General features: G+C 47.0%; 1 protein-coding gene across 1 annotated transcript in view; it reads right to left on the bottom strand.

Annotated features, from left to right (window-relative positions):
• Window positions 1–23,192, bottom strand: part of TMEM38A (transmembrane protein 38A) — a 28,505-nt gene continuing 5,313 nt past the window's right edge. The window contains exons 2-6 of the mRNA XM_032966237.2: window positions 16,165–16,321; window positions 8,274–8,458; window positions 6,824–6,911; window positions 5,661–5,778; window positions 1–4,766 (exon numbers count right to left, since the gene is read on the bottom strand). Coding sequence (XP_032822128.1) covers window positions 4,557–4,766; window positions 5,661–5,778; window positions 6,824–6,911; window positions 8,274–8,458; window positions 16,165–16,321 — 758 coding nt within the window. The 3' untranslated portion in view covers window positions 1–4,556. The remainder of the gene's footprint in view (window positions 4,767–5,660; window positions 5,779–6,823; window positions 6,912–8,273; window positions 8,459–16,164; window positions 16,322–23,192) is intronic.

Below are 23,192 nucleotides of genomic sequence, written 5' to 3' on the forward strand. Positions count from 1 at the left end.
CCAAGACAATCCTTTTTTATTTTCTGACTTGACAGTTTCAAAAATGCACCTTTTTTATTTAAATTTCAATAAATAAAATGTCAACTCTGCGAGTTAACTTACTACAATCTACATTAAACATTCACATTCAGCAATTAACCCGAACAGGCAAAAATACAAATTCACACCAAAGCCAAAAAACCTGTGCACATGCATTTCGCGTGCCAGCAATACAAATAATCAACGACATCACCGCGCATAATAATTAAATCCATTAAGGCTTAAGTGGCAGACGGCACAGGATACAGGGGTGCGCGTCGGTCGTGTCGAATGCAATGCGCTCCAAGGGTGAGACAAGATCGAGTACAGTCACTACACGTGGCCATGAGCGTGGCAATTAAAGAGTTCAGATACTTACAGAGGGCGATCCATTTTGAGACACCCCGCTATAATGAAAACAAAATGTAAGACGGCAGCATTTTATTCTCAAAGCCTCTGCATGTTTCCCACCAATCTCAGTATGGAGACTTATTACACATTTGTTAACCTCTCTTTCTAGATACGCCTTGTATAACGTAGCCGGTGCGATTTGCTTACAGCTTCAATGGCAATTTGAACTAAAAGGTGCATTGGACATTGGTGGTGTTGTCTACACGTGGATCACCCTGTTCGTGAGAGCGGGTGAGGCTAAGCGAATCTAGACATTGGGTGTTAACAAAGAGGACACTCGCTCTCCAAATCAGACACTACGATTCGCATGGGATTGGGCATATCAGTGGCATAGAAACTCGGGCTTGCCAATAAGCAGGATACCAAGCCCATTTTTACAGACTACCAATAAAAATTTGCTTCAAAATCTAACGTGTCTCATTTCAGTCAAGATTTTCTACGGTTCCCCCCCCCACCACCCATGGAATTTCGACATTCCAACACGGTGTCCGTCTCTCTGCATGGAGAATCTGGGTGGGCCCTGAAGATAGGAATGTTATTCTCCATCACTGCTTCGGGACCGCCAGCAGACATTAATAGTACCACCCAACGACGTTCGTTTTCAGCATGGGGAGGTTGTGGGGGGGGGGGGGACAAACCGACTTGACTTGGCGACCGGACACGCTACAAAGCCCACGCGCTCTTGAACAACCGTAGTCGACACCAGTTGGAGGGGGGCCTCGGTTGCACTTTCACACTTGCCACGTCAACGCACGCGCGAGTGCCGCATACCACAAGCCCTGCAAGCCCCGCAACCCCCAACCCGAATAAAGCTGCACAAAATGTTTTCCAAACACGCAAAAAACATGAGCACGGAGCGTGATCCACGGCGTCGTCGTAAGCCGCAGGCCTGCGCCAGGTTCACAAGCTGGCTGCCTCTGCCGTACTCCAGAGGAAGGGGGGGAGCTCAACAGAGGGTCACCCCCCCCACCACCTCACTCCCCCTTTTTGATAAACAAATCACAAAAAATAACTATAGTTTTGCAAAGCCAAACACCAGGCAATAAATACCACAATGCCCGTTGATCGCCCGGGTGTTTTAATAATCGCCAGCTACTTGTGCAGTTTCATATACATATTGATCTGTCAAAAAATAATAGTTCTGAATTTTGATTACCTGCATTTGCTAATCTCAGTTAAAGCCACTGTAAAGGTATAGAGGGCTCCTTGCTTACGTTTCGCAGATATTTTGTTGTTAAAAATGACAGGATTGCACAAGGAGACACATTCAACGTTATGTCCCTTAGAATCGTCAGCGTGCCAAGATTGAAACGTTTAGTAAAAATATCTAATTACAAACAATGGCTTATAAACGTCTACATTAAACAAAACGAAATCCTGATTAAACATTTCAATTTCTCTGGCCGTGACGTTAGTGAATTTAAAAATGTGCATAGATTGCTTAAGTACTGTTCCTACAAAATATTTTATCAGTGCAAAAAATATATCTTATCCATGAAAAGATGACAATGTTTAAAAACAGCTTCAATACTTTTTTTCCCCCTGAATTATGTCATTAATTTTGCCTTTCGAAAACATTATAAGTTCCCTCTGCAAACCTTTACAAATACTTAATTCGTGAGTCTGCCTCACGGTAGAAAAAAACGGCAATTATGTTTCTACGTTATGTCCTGTAAGTGTCGTTCCAAGTTGAAAGCGATGAAGCTTAAAAGGCACAGAGGAACCCCCGTAAAGGAAATTTCCCAGAATAATTCAAGATGAAAATGTGTTCACCCCCACAAGACCTACAATAAACGGGCTTCAACATTTCATTCAATTAATATTCTGAATCCAAATTACATTTAAATTGGGTACTGCGTCGGCGGCGTCCTGGTTGGAGCGACACGCTATGAACACAGTCGAAATTGAGGTAATTTCCCGGCCACAGACAGCGTTATCAGTGGCCAGAGATATCCGAACCATTCCTGCCCCTCCCCACACACCTTCACCAGCCTGCACTGACCAGCATGGTGAAGTATGATCAAACAACCTCCATAACTGACAGGGTGCAGCATGGAGAAGGCCTTCATACAGCAGTGGATTGACAATATACTGTAAATTATTATTATTATTTTACAATTGAGCTATTCATACCATGAGAAAGCAGAGATCTCCATCAGGAACGCTCACAAGAGAGACGAGTGAAATCACATTGTGTCATCGCAGAACAGCCCCTGGAGTACATCACAACTACTTTTAAAGTCACTTCAGTCACTTGCGTAGGCGTCTTATCTAAAACAAACCCTTATATGCCCTCCAAAAGAGCGTTAAGTCACAATGGCATTTCAACCAAAATGTTGAATTTTTAACAGCTCGAATGTGCCATACCAGGAGAAAAATATATATTGCTCTGGAGACTATCGACTCTCTACGCTTGAGAAACCAGTTTAAATCACGGTTGACTTAAACACGGACTGGAACTCGTTGTCTCTCGTATCCCTGACCTCTGAACTACTGGGTTAATCTCCACGACATGCCATTCACACACGTGGCGGCGACACTTCACCACTCAAAACTCAATTCCCCTTTGCCAGCTGAATGCCTTTCAACAAAAAAACTCAACTCAGTGATTTTATGAGTCTTACGCTTTGTTAACTATGCAAGACAGCGAGGGCACATAAACCATTGTGCTTAAACATTTAAACTTAGCACGTTAACTTCACCGATGCCATGGAATTGGCAAATATTTCTTTGCACTCCTGTGTGTTAAACCTCAGCTCTCGACATGTTTAGAATCACACTCCAGCCGACAATTCATTGAACTGCCCCCACTCAATATGACGATTCAAGTGATGCCCCCTCACCCTCCCCTCCCCCCAAATTGTGGACATATAATCCATACCCCCCCCACCCCCCCAAGGGAAACGAGGAAGTCCCAGAGGTGACCCTAAGAGCACACCGCCTGCAGAGGTAGCTGCACGACAACAAGAACAATAATTCTGCAAACTATAAGAATAAGCATGGAGCCACAGAGGCAGACGGTGCTGCCTTACTGCTGCCGCATGCACCTGCAGTGGTGCTGGGAGACAACATAACGAATAGGCAGGTAACAACTCATAATACTCCGTGGCCTCTGAATAATTAATTGTCGCGATTCCATGTCGCGATTCAACATAGCAGTCGATCCTTTTTGTCGGCAATTTTTGTTGGACAATGTGTCGCATTTGTTTTGTCTTGTTGGCATCACTTGACTATAATTTCATCGGCCCCATGAATTACCAATTTTAACACGCATGGTTCCGTGTGTGTGCCCGACCGCGTGCCGTTGAGTGCAAGAGAATATTTTAATCGACGGATCGTTACTTGCAAACGTAGCCCTGTTCACATGGCACAACAGGTGAATGAAAAACAAACGCTGCACATAACTCCTTTGCTGCCTGTGCTGCAGTGGTGATCTTAAGAAAAACAAAGGAACATTAATCATTCACGCAAACAGACAAGGTTTCTTTTCATAGGGTTGCCGCGATATAATTCTGCACGATTTGATACGATATTCAACTTCACAATTATTTCTGTGTATCAATTTCCATTAATTGGGCGAATGCATTCAAATACGAATAAATGCCCATTAATAATTACTAAACAGTAGTTCACTCAACATATTACTGCCATACATCTCCTCTAATCGTTGGAACTCTACAATCTACTGCGCAACGCTCATAACTGCCATGCCGTCAATTACTGTGGGAAGCATTTCACAAAGCGCTAACTTAGCAGGCAATTAGTGCTTTTCGAACTGTTATTATGACCGTGAACTTTTGATCATCGTTATTTCACATATATTGTCAGAAAATGTAAACTTTCAGAAAAAAATTAAGTGAGCCACGATCATCACGATTGGGCAACATTTTTCCCAATTGACGGTACGACTATCGTGGATTCTATATCGTGCAACGTACCGTAGCATCGCAACATCGCGGCAACCCTACTTATCACTGACGCTGGAGTTGTTTACGCAGGAGGGACGGGGGGGGGGATGGGGTTTGAACCGCGCTACCTGAACGACCGACCTCGTCGCTCAACAACAAAAAACGACGACGGCGGCGGCGGCGGCAACGTTTCTCCGCGAGCTGGCGCACGGCACCACCTCACTCCGCCTTCTTGCTCTTGCGCTTGCGCAGCGCGGGCTCCGTCGGCTCTGCCTTGCCCTGCTGGGCCGGCGCGGCTGGGCCCGACGACGACTGCCCGTGGCCGTGGCCATCCGAGTCGGGTGGCGCCGCGCCGAAGAGGAAGCCGCACAGCGGCGTCTCGATGGGGTCGAAGGGCGAGGCGTGCGAGTGCATGGCCGTGAGCGTCACCTGTCGCATGCCACAAGCGCACGCACGGGCAAGACGAGAGGAAACAAAGAGGGGCTTTGTCTTATTAGTCTACTGGTCTGTCACAGCGAGCGCTCTTGTACGAATCAGCTGTTCTATGGAGCAGGCCACGAGCAACGATGGGTAAGCGGTGTGTTTAACGCGTAGCTTTTCGCAGCTGTTCGTAATCCAAGTGCCCTTTTCGGGGTTGGGCAACGTTTTGAGCATTTCTTCTCTCGAGCTTTCATCACGTACTATTTGTGGGCACCTTCAACTCTTCATCCCTGACGAGGACTTGAAGACAGCTGCCTGTCTAACAATGAAGTAGACCAGCCTGCAGTCAGTTGTGAGATAGAAAATGGTCGCGGCCTAACCCCGCAAGCCTACGCTTGCAAACGGCGGCATGGCCAACATCACGCCCCTTCACACGCACAGGGCCAGGCATTTATTTTACGCGGAGGGGAGGACCAGGAGGGATTCACGTACAATTTTCCAATTATTGTAATGACCAGGAATTTTACCTCCGTCATATATGGTAAGGTGGCGCAATGCACGAAAACCAAGACGCGCCCCCACATCCCACTTGGATATGTACAATAACCATCGCCATTACAACGGCAAAGAGATTTACACTCACATTCAGGCGCCCCATTTCTGGACCCAAGTGATGTCATTCATGTAAATTTCAACACAACATCGACGGAGTGGTTTCATTAAAGCGCTATAGCAGCAGCAGCAGACCTCACAGCGATTCATAAGACTTTCTCAATAACTCATGGCCAATCGCCCGGGTTAAACACCATTAAGTATGGGGCCACATTTGGCCTTTAATGACCTCGGAACTCAGTCGTACACAACCGACCCTGAACATAAAACGTCACCGGCGGCCCCCCTGACCTTTGTGGTGACGAGGAAGATGGTGACGATCAGGATGAGGAACTCTTCAGAGAGTGGCAGCCATCCGGCGGCCTCTACTGTGAAGAGAACGGCTCCCAGCAGCGTCGCCTTAGTGGGACTACGAGGTCGGGAGGGGGGGGGGGGGGCAGCCACAGTCGTTATTTACACAACACAGACGATCCATGCAGCCCCCTGCCACTCAAATCGCCAGAAATCTCAGTCGCATACTTTTTTTGACGTATATAATTCCCCCCATTTTATCCCAAATGTGCAGTAATTATCATGGCATGAGACGAAATGTCCATTCAGATCTCTCGCAGGGCAGTCCACCCCCGTTTGTCTTGGAGAATGCCACCACAGAGCCACCACCTCTGAGATCCCCACAAGTGCCCTCTGGTCCACACAGTAGGGGACAGCACTCTCCCGCCCGTCCTGCCATATGAGAGTCAACGTTCATTGCACGACAGTCACAACCAATATTTTTAATTCTCAGAGCTGGAATTTAACCACAAAAGTTCCGAACCAAATTTAAGGGCAATAGCTTTTTTTTTGTTGTGCAGTCATTGTGGTGAGTCATTACACTCGATTGCCTGGTTTATCACAGTCGGTTGCCTGCATGTGAACCCGGGATCTCAGCGGTGTCAGCTCTGACCTCTGTTTGGCGTTCGCACGGTAAGACGCTCGCTGTCTATCGCTAGAGCTCAAGTTTTCTGGTCTATATAATAAAATATAAAGTAATCTCTTCATATACTCACTGTCTCAATACACTTTTTAGTACGATCATGCATTGGAATATTTGGTCTATTTTAGTAAGTGCTGGGCATGCATACGTGCGAGTGCATGAGTGCGTGTGTTGGCCTTCATAGGTGCTCGCTAACATAACTTGTCCCAATAGTTTTGTTAAGCCTACAGGTAGATATTTGTCTTTGTTTGGTTAGCCATGGTATGTGTGCGCATGTCCAAGCGTATGTGTGTGCGCGCGCGTGTACGGGTGTATGTGGTCATGCTTGTGTGCGATTTTTGCGCACACGCATGTGCATTCGCTAGTGTACGTACATGCATGCACGTGTGTGTGTGTGTGCCCAGAGTACGTGCGCGTCCGTTTGAGTGTGTGCGTGCAGCGTGTGTGTGCGCGCGAGTGTGCGCATGAACACGGCGCTCACAAGGACATGTTGAGCAGCTCATTGGTGTTGGGTTTCCAGACTCCGCGCAGCAGCTGTTCCAGGTTCGCTAAAAGTCCGCTCCCGGCACCTGCAAACAAGCATCAACGCGCACCACCGAGCGGCCCGGGAGGCAGGGAGTGGTAGCGAGCGGCCAGAGAAAAAGCGATGGAGTGTGGGGGGCGGTGCTGTCAGGTGAAAGTTTGGACCCATCGCTAAATCAAGTCGCCTTACACGCACTGTGAATGTGCACAATGTGCAACATCACTGGTCTCTGTTCACTCTTGCGCAGATTCGTGGTGGCGAACGCCGCATGCTCATTGGAACAGGAAGATTCTTCACCATTTTTAGTTGTTTTTGTTATTCTTTACCCCTAAGTTAACCTGATTGTGCTATCGTAATCTTAACAAAACTATCTTAAATTCACCAGGGAAGGCCCACTGAGCTCTATCGCTCTTTTTTTCAGAAGTGATCTGGCCACAAATGCCCTAGACGCATGTTCCTAAACGTGGAGAGAAAAAACGGAGGACCCGGAGACAAATCCACGTGACCACGGGGAGAACATGCAAACTCCAAATATACAGGCGTCAGTCTCGATAGAACCCAAAACCTCCAGCAAACCAGGCGAGGGAGATTAACATCTCACCACCGCGAGGTCATAGGATGAAAAGTTAACCCTCTGGCGGAAGCCCGGCGGCCCAGAGGTCAGGGCACCACTGAGACCCTGAGTTTCAAATCAAGATGACCACCTGTGATTAAACACGATTCTCAAGTGAAGCAAGTTGTTGGTCTCATCCCGGCCATCCTTGACCGCACAGACTATCATGCGCCGAGAATGTAAAATATCGTTCTTGCTGTCGTGCGACAAACATGACACTATGCAGAAGGGCAGGTGGAAAAGTGCTGCCCTCTACTGTGCAGATCATGAGAGGTAGTTCTGAAGGTAGCCCTCTGACATCTGCTTCCGTGGGCCATTCTCTAACACGAAGGGTTGTGCGAGAGATCCAAATGGGATTCATCGCATGACACGACACTGATAGCACAATCGGGATAAAATAACTATCACTATCATCAGTGGTGTCGCTATGGGGTGTGCAGACGGTGCAACTGCGTGAGAGCTCATGGAACCGAGAGCCTCGGGGGGGGGTCAGGGGGAGGAAAGGTGGATATGGGGCCCCATTTAATTCTTTGCCAAGCCAATCCCGCCTTGCCACTCGCTGCTGATAATGAAAATATCCAGGCAGGTGGCAAAGTATTGAGAAAACTCAAACTCATAAATCACAAGGTTTGGCCGTTCAAATCGCAGTCACAGGCCCATCATCCCTCTCACCTCCCCCCCGTGGTACATTTACGCGAGCACCGACGACCGGCCACAAGTAACGCGGGGGCCTCTGTGGCAACCGGCTCGGACGGAAACGATCGCAAATAGAGACGCGCGGGCACCGCCACCCACCCTTGGCGATGCCGACGGCGACCATGACGACGTAGCCGCGCTTGTAGACGTGGTGGGCGTGCGCCACGCCGGCGGCAATCTTGCGCACGCGCGTCACCTCCTTGCTGGCCACCACAAACAGCTTAACGGGCAGCAGCGAGCACAGGCGGTAGTAGAGGTCCTTGGGGAAGTAGAAGACCATGTACCTGCACCAGGACCGGGCGGAGAGTGAGTACGTGTGTAACATCGAGATTGAAAACGTATTTCTCTACATTGTTGTCCTTCCCCCGCACCTTCCGATTAGCATGGGTGGCTACGTACGATGCGAAAGAAGTTCAACATACATACATCGCTGAATAGGTGTTTGCGGTTGCGCTGTATAGCATATGTGATCCGGCTGTTCGGAACATTGCCTGACGTTTCACTTTTCGTTGCATTTGGAGCTTTTCAGGAACTGTTTCACTCCGCGTCCGGCAAGTGAACGCGGGGGTGTATAGACACTGGAGCATAGTTCTGCACAATAATGGATGTTGCGCCACTGTCCCTCTGCTGCTCACAAAGTAGCCCTGCAGTCATGTGGTATATATATTTAAGTCCTTGGAGCTAGGCTCGCCCCAATTAAGTGAAGAAAAAAATATTAATTTATGAAATCCAGTCTAACTAGAAGTTCAAGTTTGCAAACTGAATCTTGGCTCACGTCAATGGGAGTATGGAAGATTCCATCCAGTGGTAAACATATTTCAGCTATGTGGCGATGAACACATGCCAGACACATCAACGGAGTTCCTTAAGATAAAACAAACTAGCTGTGTAAATCGTGCACGGGTTACAGAATGCTTTTCAAAACGTGTTTGTCTGGCGAGGTATTTCACGAGTGGTGCAGAAGGAAACCCCCGAAGTCATGGCAGGTACATGAAACTGCAATATTTCAGACAAGGCTACAGGATGAATGGCGACAGGCTGCAAAGGGTGGTGACGAAAGGGAACACTGGAAGGTTCCACGGCAGGAGGAAGACCACGATGGGAGTGGACGTCAAGCTTCAAACACTGGACAGGATGGCAACCGTCTCGGTTAAAAGACGCAGCACAGTGACGGACAAGTGCGAAGGACACAACCACGCACTCACCGCTAAAATCAGATGAGGGAATAGAAGAGGATAAGCCGACGGGAGGTCATCAGAGAAACTGTGTTTGCATATTTGGAAATACGCGAGTCCGGCAATAACCCTTTGATCAATTTAGCCAAGTTTCAAGTCCTTTATTCTGCGGGTTGGTTAATATTGGATTATATTTACGAAAGTTATAGTGCATCCCCCCCCCTCCCAACCCCTGTTAAGGATGGATGGACAGACGAAATGGATGGGGCAGAGATGATGTATTTTAAAGCATTTAGTAACGCCACAAACTTTGCATTTAACCCCAGTGTAAGAAAAGAAAATGTACGGTGGTTTGCGTAACCACCGCGCGCACGCGCGTTCAACAATGACCGTGTTACGTAATACATTTTCGGCGCCTGCTTAAAATTAACCGAGCACAGAGTCGGGCGAGCGGGGGAGGGCTGCGCATGCCGTCGACGGCACCAATCCCTCTACGGCGCAGGCCGCGATGAGCTCTTGGATTCCTCGGACACACGACACTGCGCGGCAAAGCTGTCCCCCGCGCTCCCGCGCCGCTATTTTTTGCGCATTCAAAGTCCTGACACAATCTTTCGGCTAAATTTAAAAAGTGGTGTTCTGAGTGTACCCAAGAGGGAAGGGCGTAGTGGGGGAGGGCGGGTGGTGAAAGGCATTGATGATGAGATGGCACCAAGATCAAGGAAGGGTGATAAACGTCAATCGGGCAATCGGTCGGATAAACTTTTGTATCGCACCATGCGCTGATCTGGTAATGAGCAAAAGAAAGGAAGACCCATGCGCACGTGTGTGCGTAGTGTAGCGGTTATCGCGCTGCGCTACGAATTCAGGGACCCGGATTCAATTCCCGCTCACGGCCAACACCAGTGACGATTATCTGTAACGGTCCTGGGCCTCCCCTCGGTCGAATCAGCCTCAAATGAGTACCTGGTGCGGTGTGTAAATGTTTCCAATGGGGAAACAAATGCGGGCGGACGTGGTGCTGGCCACCCATCCTTCCATGTGCTGTCCTGGCCTTCATAGGTGCTCGCTAACAGCACTTGCCCCAACAGTCTGTTAAGGCTATACGGGGGACCTTTGTCTTTGTGCGAGTGTCCACAATGACAAATGTCTCAACTTAGCATGACAGGCTGCTGGAGGCAGGTTCTGTTCGCAAGTACCTATTAAGGTCAGCATTGCGCACGACAGGTGATGTGGCCAACGCCATGCCAAGGACGTCTTTGTCTCTGCGCTGCTGATATTTCACGCACTTCACCAGATGCTCGTTTTCAGGTCAATTCGACCGGGGTGAGGCACAGGAGGGGTTTAGAGGTTGCCGGCCAAATGGGTTGCTCGTGCAATGCAGGAACCGCTGCACCTCCACTTCACCCTCTATAATTATACACACTGGTATCGGATGGGCAGTGCACAAATCACGACCCCATCGCTCTCCACACACACACACGTCAATGATACTGTACCAATAAACGCACGCTGGGATTTTCTCACGGGCCGGGTTTTTGGCGATGAGACCGATCTATTGCGCACCTTCCCACCGGCCACCCGCGGTCGTTATCGCGCACAAAGGCAAGCAGGCTTGCCCCCACGGGGCTCCTAAATCGACGCCCCCTTCCAGCCGTTCCCGGGGCAACTGCTGGGTGGGGGGGGGGGCCTTAGGGGATGTCCGGCATGTCACGCGGAACCCTGTTGCTTAAGTGTTTTTTAAATGGAGAAAATGAGTTTGAACTTCTGGGTTAAAAAACGCAGATAGCGAGCGCCACTCCCCACACTACCCAGCCTCTGCCCCCCCCCGCCCGCCCACCCCGTATCTGCTCTGGGAAAGTGGCATGCACGGCCTTCTCTTGGCCTCATTCCCAAACGAAATGCCCCCCCCCCCTCTCTCTCCCAGCCAGCTCTGGGAACCCATTTAAATCCACAATGGCGTTTTTACCGTATACACGCGGCGGTCCAGGCAATTTACACGGGCATTCACACGCTGCGCTCATGGGGGAACGCCACGTGGGAGAGTGCTCAACGTTATATTCCCTCCAAGTGACGACTGAATTGAAGTGCACGTGTGCGAAGAGCACGGCAGCCAATCTCGCACGTAAATTACTTAAGAGCCCCCAGTTTGTCGATGCAGGAATTCCCTCCCCCCCGGCATGCCGTGTCGGGCTGTGGCGGTTTTTGGACTATACTTCACCACGGTGGCCAGCCCGGTTGTTAAAAGGCGGAGAGCATAGACGCACGTGGAAAAGTGTTTGCAGTAATTCCGAGATGATTAAGCAATTATGAATAGTTTATTTATTTATAATCAATTAATTATTACCCTTAATAACTAATTCTGCTTTGTAATAAATTAATAAGGAGCCAAGGTTGAAATTTTTATTTAGCCTTCTGTGTGGAATGAAATGTATTGATTCAAAGCATATGCAAATTGCATGTCATTTTTTCATCAAATTCATTTAATGATATGGTAACCAAGGTTTTTTTTCCACACTGCCCTCTGTTGCCCATCATGTAGCACTGCAGCAGCCTATAACATCTGTCATGCATGGCAGTCAGCCATGCAAACACTTATTCAGGCTCAACGCTGCTTAGCTTTCGAGATCTGATGAGACCGGGACGTGTTCCACGGGTGGTTTGGTCACAGGCTTCCCTTTAGCATTCATTAAAAAAATTAACTCAACCAGACCTGATCTAGTTGCCAATTGTCTTACATCCATTCTCGGCCAAAGTGTCGACAAAACCGTTTCAAACTATTTTGTTTGACTCTGTGAGTTCTGAAGGAGATCCAGGGCGAGTCTCATTTGCACGAGTGACCTGGGTCACGTTTGCAAATGAGGACACGTACACGCTGCTTGCTTACAAGCAAAAGCAGTGTCCGGCAGAAACGTGACTTTTTCAAGAAACGGTCCCACAATAGAGACAAGGCACACACGCACGCACACGCTTTGAATAGCCACAATGGCTGGCAGAAAGGTCAACAGACGAGTGTGGTTGAAGATGGGTGGTATTGACAGTTTTAAAATGTAAATGTACCATGTAATTTGGACGTCACAGTGGCGAGATGTTAACTACCTCGCCTGGTATACAGGAGGTCGTGGGTTCGGTCCCAACCTTGACGGCTGCTGTATATTTGGAGTTTGCATGTCTCTCTCCCCGTGGTCGTGTGGACTTTTCTCAGAGTCCTCCAGTTTTTTCATCCACATAAAAACAGGCGTTTAGAGTATTTGGCTGTTATACATTTCTACATGATAAGCCACTTCGTTGAGCTATCATTTGTGGTCAGGTCGGTTCTGAAAAACAGCTACATAGCTCAGTGGGCCTTACCTGGTAAATTAAATATAAATATATATTTAAGTTTCTTAATTTTAGACTGGCATTCCCCCAAATTAAATTGCACTCGGATACGTCATCCATTCTCGAATGTTGTGCAGTTATAAATACAGGCTGCTACTCTTATAATTACATTGTGTGAACTCCCAAAAGTGCAGAAGTTAATTACGCAAGCTTATGACCAAATCACCCGGAATGCGCCCGATCTCGTCAGATACGCGCTCCCCATTTTCGCCAACCCTTATTAACCATCATGGTGAAGTATGGTCAAATAACACCCACGACCCATGTGGTGTGGCGGAGAGAGCTTCATCCAGTGGAGGAGGTGGCGAAGGGCCGTACATGTGCACGTGCGTGCTGCAGGGCATTTACAATGCATGTCCAGTGATCGGGATGCTCTACATAATTGTATGTGTGTGTGTGTGTGGTGGCTCAGCCTACAAGAAGCAAATTCTGGCTGTCGCCTGATGAGGCTGGTTGTAATTACCGGCGAAAATTCGTACTCGAATTGTAAATGCTGTGGGTTTACTCTCCAACACACCGGTGTGCTGAACTAGTGACGAATCGGCATGTTTTGTTTACGTGACAAATTTACTAATTGGCTGTGTCGGGTGTGTGGCGAGTTTGACGACACATTAACATTGATGCAAACGAACCCAACATAAAAAAAAACTCTATTAAGGTTAATACTGGTCGAGAAAAAGCCCATGTGTTAAACCAATTTTTTTTTTATTTTGCAGCAACTACGTCAGTTTGCATTTTTTTTTCCTGTGGTCTATTGCGACACAACGCGAGCCCAGTACAATACGCCGATCGCCGTTGTAGGGGAACTCAAACTACGCGAGCGGCGACTCGAATTCAGCGTGGCGGACCATGCGTAGGGACGTGAGGATTTATATGGGGAGGGAGAAGGGGGAAAGACCAAGGGCCGAAGGAAGTGGGGGGGGGTGTCAGTGGCAATTTAAAACACACAATGTGTTTCTTTCAGTAATGCTGGAAACTATTGATCCGATTATTAAAATTAAGAACCGCTTATGTTTCGCAATCAATTGATCGGTAGTCAAATCCTAGGAAATATATTAACGTAAATTCCACGCGAACTGAATTCTGTGCTTTTTCATTACGGTAATTTAAGCTGTAATCGACAGAAAATTGCAGGCCCGCAGGGTGGTTTGAACAGCATCAGCATGTCGCGCGATCATGGTACCAAGCCCGCTGTCGTAAGCGAACGTGTCACCAATGTCGTGTACGAGAGGCATCGCTCTCTCGCTAACGTGGCAAAACGTTCTCCAGCAATCTGCATGGAGATCGGAAAATTCCAAATTTGAGCCCCATGTTCAAAAAGAGTTTCACTGCCCCCCGCCCCCCCCCCCGCCGCCCCACTCCCCTACCGCTCCCCCCCCTTCCAGATTAACGGGTTATCTTGAAAGTATAAAATTGCAGCTCTAGATCATAATACTGTAAACTCAGCTCCCGCAGCTCCTAAAACCGGTTCCATCCTCAATCCCCGTCAGTTGCCGTGCGTGAATTTCCGTTCGATATCACTGAAAATGGTGATAATACTGCATGACACGTGACATTCTGGTGTCTGCCTCTGCTCCTCCTGTTGCCTCTCCTTCTGTCTCTCCCCCACCACCCACCCTAGATATCCCTCGGCCAGCCCTGTCACCATGACCGACATCACTACAATCATCTTTAACGTGAAAAAAGGCAAATTCCATCCACCAAACGCATCCCTCACAGTCTACCCACGCCAACTTCATCAACGCCTCAATTTCCCGCACCTCCGGTTAGCACGGTTGGCTACGTACAGTACAAAAAAAGTTCTACATACATACATTCCCGCCAGATCCCTCAACTTGTGAATCCGATCCTGAAAATAAATCTAAACTAGTCCCCTGCAAAGCTCTGTCTAAACCTCTCCTGCCTTAGAAATGTCCTAAAAATGGTCATCTTCTCCCCACCTCTCAAAGCACCTCCCCTCCAGAGTCTCCACAATCTCCAGTACAATCTGGTGTCCACCAAGAACAATTCACCGAGACTGCTCTTATACGTGTGGTAAAAGGCCTCCCCCAAATCCTCTCTGCTTAGACCGAGATTCCCTCCATACCCTCCCGTCAGCACCCTCCTCTCCTGGGTCGGCTCTTACTTCTCCAACTGCTGCTCCTACGTTTTCATACAAAGACCATCTTGCTCTCAGAGATTCCTTGTTCTATGCCGTGGTGTCCCACAAGGTTCCATCCTACATCATAGCAAAATCATCTCCAGCTTCGAAGCCCACAATCACTTCTATATTTATTACACCCAGGTCTACATTTACACTGCCTCTATGAACCCAAGCGTGGAACACACACACATGCACACTCACCAGAGATCTCTATCTTAATTTAAATCAGCACGTGAGACACACACAAGAACTATATCAATATCAATCTGGCTCTTTAAGTCAAGTGGGACAAAGAGAAAGACTCCCAAGTGGGTGGCCAGCACCATGCCCAGCCCCCTTTGTCTACCCAGTGTTGATGTTCACACACTGTACCAGGTACTCAATTAAATATGAATCAACCTAGAGGAGACCCCGGACTGGTTCAGATATTCGTCAACAACGTTGGCTGGGAGTGGGAATCGTACTCAGCTCACTTGCTTCATAGGGCCGCGTTCTGACTTCTACAATACCGCTCCTCAGACACACGCACACACATATGCGCACAAGAACCTCTATCTTAATTTGAATTCGCGTTATCTACGTCATGTGGGACACACATGGGGGACACACATACACAAGATCTCTTTATTAATTTGAATCAATGCTCTCCGCGACACACAGTTACAAAGACAAAGATCTCCCGTACAGACTTAAACAGGCTGTCGGGGTAAATGCTGTTCATGAACACCAGGCATGGTACATTAAGCGGTGGGTGGCCAACACCACTCCACTCCGACCGCTTTTATCCGACCAGTGCTGATATTTGCACACGCGCGTATTTGTGTTTGGTAAACCCTGCTATAATACTCGTAATGATAATGATTGAATACATTTGGTATTTGCGACATTCACATAGCACAAAGCTATCAAGAAGAAAGGATCTGTTTCACAGAATTTGCAGCAGTTCAAGTGCTTTATGTAATCGTAATCCAGAGTATCTTACAGGTATTTTGATGTTATTTGTATCACGACGCCAGCACTTAAATAGCCTTCTCATTTCGTATTTTGTCCGTAGATCATTAACACTCACTATCAAGCAGATGGCCCGTATTTTACAATTATACACCCGCAACAATAACCAGGGTGGCCTGCCAGATTATCACCACCACTGGCGAACACACTGCTGCTAGGCCATGTCACACCGCCCCTAGATTAGGCAGGTCAGCGAGAAACAGAGGCAACGTTCACCCTTGGGTGGCTATAAGACGGCGGGGGTGGGTAAGGGTTGGGAGTAGAGAGGCGGACGGGGCCTGACCAGATGACGGAGGCGAGGAAGACGTTGATATTGCTCTCAAAGGGGTCTAGGATGGGCTCCCCGAGCATCGCGGCCGCCAGCATCCCCCCTCCGAAGCAGCACAACATGCTGCACACCCAGCAGGTGATGGGGCTCCTGCGGGACAGGTCCACCACGCCTACACACAACACACACACACATCATTTGGTGATGCTGCTTGCTGCTGCTGCGTTTAGCAGTGGTGGTGCACAAGCAGAAATAACTAGGCAAACAAAAAAAACCGTACCGCGTCCGTCAATAACACTGTGGCCTTAGGCAATGGCACCTTCTTCATAGCACATCAACACATACCAGCACGCGAAAAGCATACGCACACAACACATGACAATTTACACGACAAAATACACATCGCCAAACCTGTACAGCCATTCTCAATCAATTGATGAATTTAGGACATGCCAGTGTTGGTCCCAGGGATTGTGTGACCATACTTCACCACACCAGTCGGTGCTGGGTGGCGAGGGCGATAGCCGTACGGTAGAACAATGGATTTTGCTGCACTGACGCCTGCCGACCGTGACGTATTACAGCCATGCAGTCCCCGAATGACAACCTGGATGCATTGGTGGTCACATATAAAAACACTTTATTTAGGCCCTCAACGCTGCTGCATATATTCTCAGATCAGATTTACTTTACAATGGACGACACTGCAGAACCCGAAGAGAGCCCACGATTCACATGAGGGAGTAACATTCAATGGTCCACACGAATGGGATCGTGAACCCACTTGGTGCCACCACCGTCTCCTGGCCAAGCACGCGGCCCAGCGGGTTTGGGCGATTCACAAATCTGAGTGAACCACCAACACTCGCCTCCAGAGGTGAGCATCACAATACCAACAATGATCACGCAAGCTTAAAAATAAGGGACATTCTCATTCTATGAAAACGCTTGGATTTACAAGTCAGAATTCTATTCATCTCTCTGTAGAAAAAAATAGTTTCAGCCCATTAGCCTATGGGCCTTTGAGACAAATGTTATCCAGTCGCAATAGTTTAAGCAAGCAAATCTATAGTGAGAATTTGATGGTTCTTGATTTTATTGCATGGGGTCACTGGCGGGGGGGGAGGGGGGGTGGCACGTGCCCCCCAATGATGCTATCGAAATCCCTAATTTCGATCAGATCATTGGGGTTTATTAGTAATAAATCGGCATTTTGCGACCCCCACTGCCAGTGTAGCATATTATTATGTGCCAGGGACAAAAGTCTGAGTCCATAATTGGCAATAAGTAACGGCAAAGCAGTTACAAGTGACTCACAGATTTGTGCGCAGTTGCGTATACAGTACACGACTTCCCTGAAGGCATTCACCTTCAGCAAGCGCAATGCCGATCACACACGGTTCGAATTCGAGCCTCGATCGATGGCTGCACCATCGCCACACACGCGTCAAATAAGGGACAAGTCCTTACTTACTAACAACTCCTCTATCATTTGTCATTGCTGGAGGGGTTCCCCCCCCCTACCTGAAAATCCTGGCTCCGCCATTGCATGGAGTACTTCATAACAGTGCATAATAATAAATCCTCATGAACATATAGATATGAATCTGTCCGTTTCCAGTCAGGTGGCACTGTGGCAGAAGGCTCAACTCACAGAGGAAGGTCGTGCGTTCAGCAGCGATGTTTTTACACAGGGCAATAACGAATCACTTGAGGCCAAGTTAACCGAGGGCAAGCCTGGGACAACTTCAGATAACATTTTGCCAGTGATGTCACCCACGCTCGGGTGACTGAACTCAGGAAAGTGTGTGTTGCACAAACCACTGCGCCACCCCTACACACACATACCAAGACAGCACAATAAGGTTTGATGTCCACAGAGCACTCTTCATGCAGAGCATCCCAGGGTACTTTACGATACATGGACCAACCAATAACCCCCCCCCTCAAATTCATCAATAACACTACCTTAAAATAAAAAAGATATATAATAGGCGCCGTTTTTGGTATGGTCCCTTTTTTCATAGGGGAAAATTGTCATGTGAAGAAGCGCAATTACCCAAAACATTGTCACATCTATATATTTGACATCTTAAGGCAGCGTTATTGATGAACGTGTTGAGTTTTGCTTGTTATTGTGCGTGTGCACCACTGCCAACACAGCATCAGCAATAATTTGTTCATCTAAACAATGGGTGAACTCCAAATACAAATTTGAAAGTCAAACAGTTGATTGTGCCAACTTCCCTAAAATGACTTGTAATAGAGGCTCCAAAGGCAGGGAGCATGCCAATGGAAGGCCCTTGACCCCTCATGCCTTTAGACGACTTATAGAAACCCCCCAAAGACAAAGGTCGCCCCTATAGTCTGAATGGACTGTTGAGGCAAGTGGTGTTAGCGAGCACCTATGAAGGCCGGCACAGCGCACAGCGCACAGGGTGGGTGGCCAGCACCACGCACCGGCCGTCTTTGTCTCCCCAGCGGCGGTGTCTACACACCGCGCCAGGTACTCATGTTATGTTGAGTTGACTTAGGGGAGGCCCAGAACTGGTTCACATAATCGTGACTGGTGTTGGCCATGAGCGGGAATCGAACTCGGTTCATAGCAGTGATAACCACTACAACCCCCATATACAGACACACTGACATGCGTGCGCGCACACAAACATCAAGATTCTTAGGACACCGCAACAATAAGTCTCCAGCCAATTTCGGTTCAAAAGCAATACGTGAGAGGAGCTCTGCATCACGACGGTCACGTCATAATTTTTTTTCATCTTATTCAATTTTAATATTTCACCTGGAAATTCCCTTGAGATGGATAATCTCGTTTGCAAGCATGTCCACCAGGGCGTCAATTGACACACGGGGAGCATATAGGCAACGACAAAAACACCAATTACAGCATAAAGAAGGTGCCATCGCTACAATGACACGGTGTCAATGAAGAGAAGCCACACGCGCCGACGAACTTTGCTCTCGCGAGTGGAGTTTGCCTCCTGGACAGCACAGATAGCGCACAGTTTTTCAAAACGCATGCATTGCCCGTGCAGCGCTCGAGCAGAAAAGCTACGGTGTACCGGGCATTTCAAGCAACGTAAAATATTAAAATATTAATCGTGTATGACAAATTCCGACCGAGTGTGCAGCAGCACATAAAGCAATCTTGCTGGGCAGCCCGAGTTTCGCACGACAGGGGGGGAAAAAACTGGACGCGGCACGTGGTTAGAGGAGCGGTCACGTGACCCCCAAGTGCTCATGAGGAGATGCATTTCACTTTATTTTGGAGTAAATCCGTTTGTTAAAAACTATCGTTGGGAAACTTATTGGGTTTTTTTTCAGCTGTTGTCTTTGAGAGGATTTTTTTTACTATTATTATAAAACCAAGGTTTTTTGTGCAGTCATTCTAAGAAACATCGCAATTAAAATGTAAGGCTCTAGTTGAAATACAGGACTGCACAATTTTAAGTTAGCATATAAACTGCATACTACTTATATAAATGACTCTCGACTTCAAGGTAACGTTGCATTTCATAACAAACAATAACAAATAGTAGCTCTTTTCAAATACACTTGTTGGATGGTCCCCATATATTGTGCTGGTCACAGGATTAGTTTGACCATACTTCATCACGCTGGTCCGTGTGGGTTGGTCAAGGAGAGGGAGGGCAGAACCGGTTCGCCACAAGTGCATTAACCACAGCAGCTTGACTCCCACATGTTGCATATCACCCCCTGAACTGTATTCTATTCAAATAGCATTAAAACCTATATTTTTAGCTCTTTCGGTAAAGTCACGTTGAAGGGAAACAATAAAATATATATAAAACAATAAAAAATTCTCACGTTAAAAATAAATAAATTAATGCAAACCGACACACCTGATGACGACCGTTTGTGTTATGGTCGAAACGTCGTGAGAATTTCTATTGTTTTATATATATTTTATTATTTTATTGTTTCCCTTCAACGTGACTTTACCGAAAGAGCTAAGAATATGAATTAATGCAGTCACGAAAGCTTTAAATCAGCATTAAAACCATTACAAATCCATCAGAAAAGTGTCTTTGTTAGTCTATGGGTGTCTCCATGAGTCTGTCATTCTGCGAGCCTATGGGTCCCCGTGCGAGCCTATGGGCTCTGTGCACTACGAGCGATCTCCGGGGACACCAGTGAGATTCACTGGTTGTGCTCAGAAGCCAGCGGCTGAATTCACAACCTTCATAGCTCATCGGATTCTTTCACTCTAAATATTCTGATTCTGAGATATCGATGTTATAGTTGCTCAATTCATATCCATATATTAATTAATATTCTGAAGGCAAAATTAACTCATCTGAAGCACTGTGGTTGCGTATATATGAGCTACGAGCTTGATCGTCTAAGGAACAAAGTTACTTGCAACACCGAACGACTCAGATTTAAATGAGTGCAACGACTGTGAGCTTGGGTTTCGGTTATCGCTCTGACTTGCATCACAAGCGAGGCTGTGTTATGTGAATATTAAGGCTGTCTATTACTCTCTCAGTGATTGCCTTTTTATTTTAATTTCATTTCAATTGCCACATTAAACTAATTCCAGAGCAATTTCGCAATTAAACTTACAGCCAATATGAGCATTTTCATTGCTCCGTGACTATTTTTTTTAACACAGGGGACAGAGTATGCTCAGATGTACACCATCATCATAATAATCATCATTGCACTATTGCAGTTGTCAAAATGTCGCCAAAATCCATTTGCCATTTCGAGCGGCGCATTTTTAAACGTAGGAAAAAACGGTCAACTGTTTGCACCACGTTAAATAATTGTCCTCGAAATATTTCTAATAATATTTAAATATTATATCATTAACTAAATGTATAAAGCAGAGTGGTGGCATAGTAGTCGATGCGTTAGTTTTGAACCTGGTGACCTGAGTTTGATACCTGGCCACCCCTAACATCAGTGGCGAGTGATACCTGAACCCGCACTGGCCTTCACCAAGCCGCACTCACTAGTATGGTGAGGAAGTCGTACGAAGCTTTATAACCGAGTTGCTGTTCGGAGGCCTTCATCCGGCAGTGGATTAACACATTATTACAACGATAAATATATAAAATAGCAATGCTATAAGTACATTTCCTCCAAGCAACCAATCTTTCTATTATACACGGTGCGTCAACAAACTGTTTCATCGGTGGATGGATGTATAGTTCTTGGACAGCGGTGGAATACGTATCTTATGCGTATGCGACGTTACAGTGAAACTGAATGACAAATGCCAACAGAGGTTTTGTTTTTGACTGACGTGGACAGCCGGATGGCCTTGATGGGCAGGGCACTGGACACCACGAGACAGTTTTCTTGATTGCCACAGGAGCCCGATCATTTTCCATGGAGAATTCTGCACTGAATGGTGTCCACTTTTAAACATTACACTGAAGAGCCTGTGACGTAATTCACAAGAGTAGACCCGAGCGTTTCGACCAATGCTTTCGCATCGCGGAGAAGCCTTAAGAGGTCAAATTAATCATGCCACAGCTGTCTTGCTGCAGCGACATTTCATCTGTGAACACGCTTCGCGTTCAACTTAGTGGCACACCACACATTCAACTTTCAGAGGCGGACAATCGATTGATTACACAATCTTGATTTGAAGCTCTCGTGACTGCAGCAATCCATACTCTCTGGTTCTTTCGGTAAAGTCATCAGGTAGGTATAAAAAAATGATAAAAGACGACGTTTCGGTCGCAACACAAGCGTTCGTCACCTGATGGTGGACGCTTGTGTTGCGACCGAAACGTCGTGGTCTTTTATTATTATTTTTATATCTATGTGACTTTACCGAAAGAACCAGAGAGTATCTCATAATAATAACATCAGGACCCATGATGTAAATATGCAGCTTGGGCAAATGATAGTTTTCTTAAGTAGCTCTAGCTCAATTTAGTAACAAAAATCACATCGTGTCTTTGGAGTTACTGTACTTCTTATTAACATTGTTATATTTAAAAATCCGCTTTTAACTAAATCAACTGGAATGTGCTCGATCTCATCAGATCTCAGGAGCTAAACAGATTTGAGGCTATATAAACCTTGGATGGGTGACCGCCATGCAAAGAACATTGTCAAGAGGCGGCTGCGTTACTATGCCATGTGGTGGCCATCAGAGTAACACTGGACAGCGCAGCAAAATCCATTATTGTACCGTACTTCTATACTTCCGTGTGCATGCTCTCCTGCCTTCACCAACCTGCACTGACCAGGGCGGTGCAGGTCACAGAACCGCATGACGCGTTCCCTCCTTCGGCTGCCACTTCATCGCTAGCCTCGACCACTGGCCAAGCGTCCCTTTTAGCGAAATGTCAGGTCCTGAGCTCGCTCACTCTTTTCCACCGCCCACACTATGTCTCCTGTAAATGATCTCCGATCCAGGTGTTACTCTGCCCGTCTCTCTGTGTAATTTTCAAGCACGCATCTCTGCTTCTTTGCACACTTTTTGGCTTGTGAATATAAGTCTCTTTCTAATACACAAAAAACTAGAGGGTTCGCATGTGTATTGGCGTACACTGCTAAAATGACTCCACAGCTTCTACTAACTTTTAAAGGTTTATCTAAATAAAAACAAACGTTCTCATTGAGCCTTTGCAGCAATGCGAGATTGTAGGGGATCTACCATTCATTTAAAAAACATCCTTGACGTTGCTCTAACAGTGCTAAAAACAAACGCACATTAAAAATACCACCTCCTCCAGGCGCTGTTGCCATGTGCTCCAAACGTCCACGTATTCGATATTCAAGTTGATCTTACGCTGGTGCGTAAGTTTTTGTGATGAACCAAATCTAACACTTCATCTAATCTCATCAAACAGCTAATTACGTACAGACAGGAAGTAAATAAGCCTTATAACACACACATCAAAGTTGATTTCTAGGCAGCAAAAGGCCCTGTTTGTAACCATAGGATCACTTCCCCCATCATGCCTTGCATGTCACATGACACAACCGTACTCTATGCGTAAGACACAGTCTTGATTTAGTCCACCAACTCTAACGAGTCA

Source organism: Petromyzon marinus, chromosome 35, assembly GCF_048934315.1.
Source record: "Petromyzon marinus isolate PM22_M1 ecotype Great Lakes invasive population chromosome 35, UKy_Petmar_22M1.pri1.0, whole genome shotgun sequence".
Taxonomy (NCBI): Eukaryota; Metazoa; Chordata; class Hyperoartia; order Petromyzontiformes; family Petromyzontidae; genus Petromyzon; species Petromyzon marinus.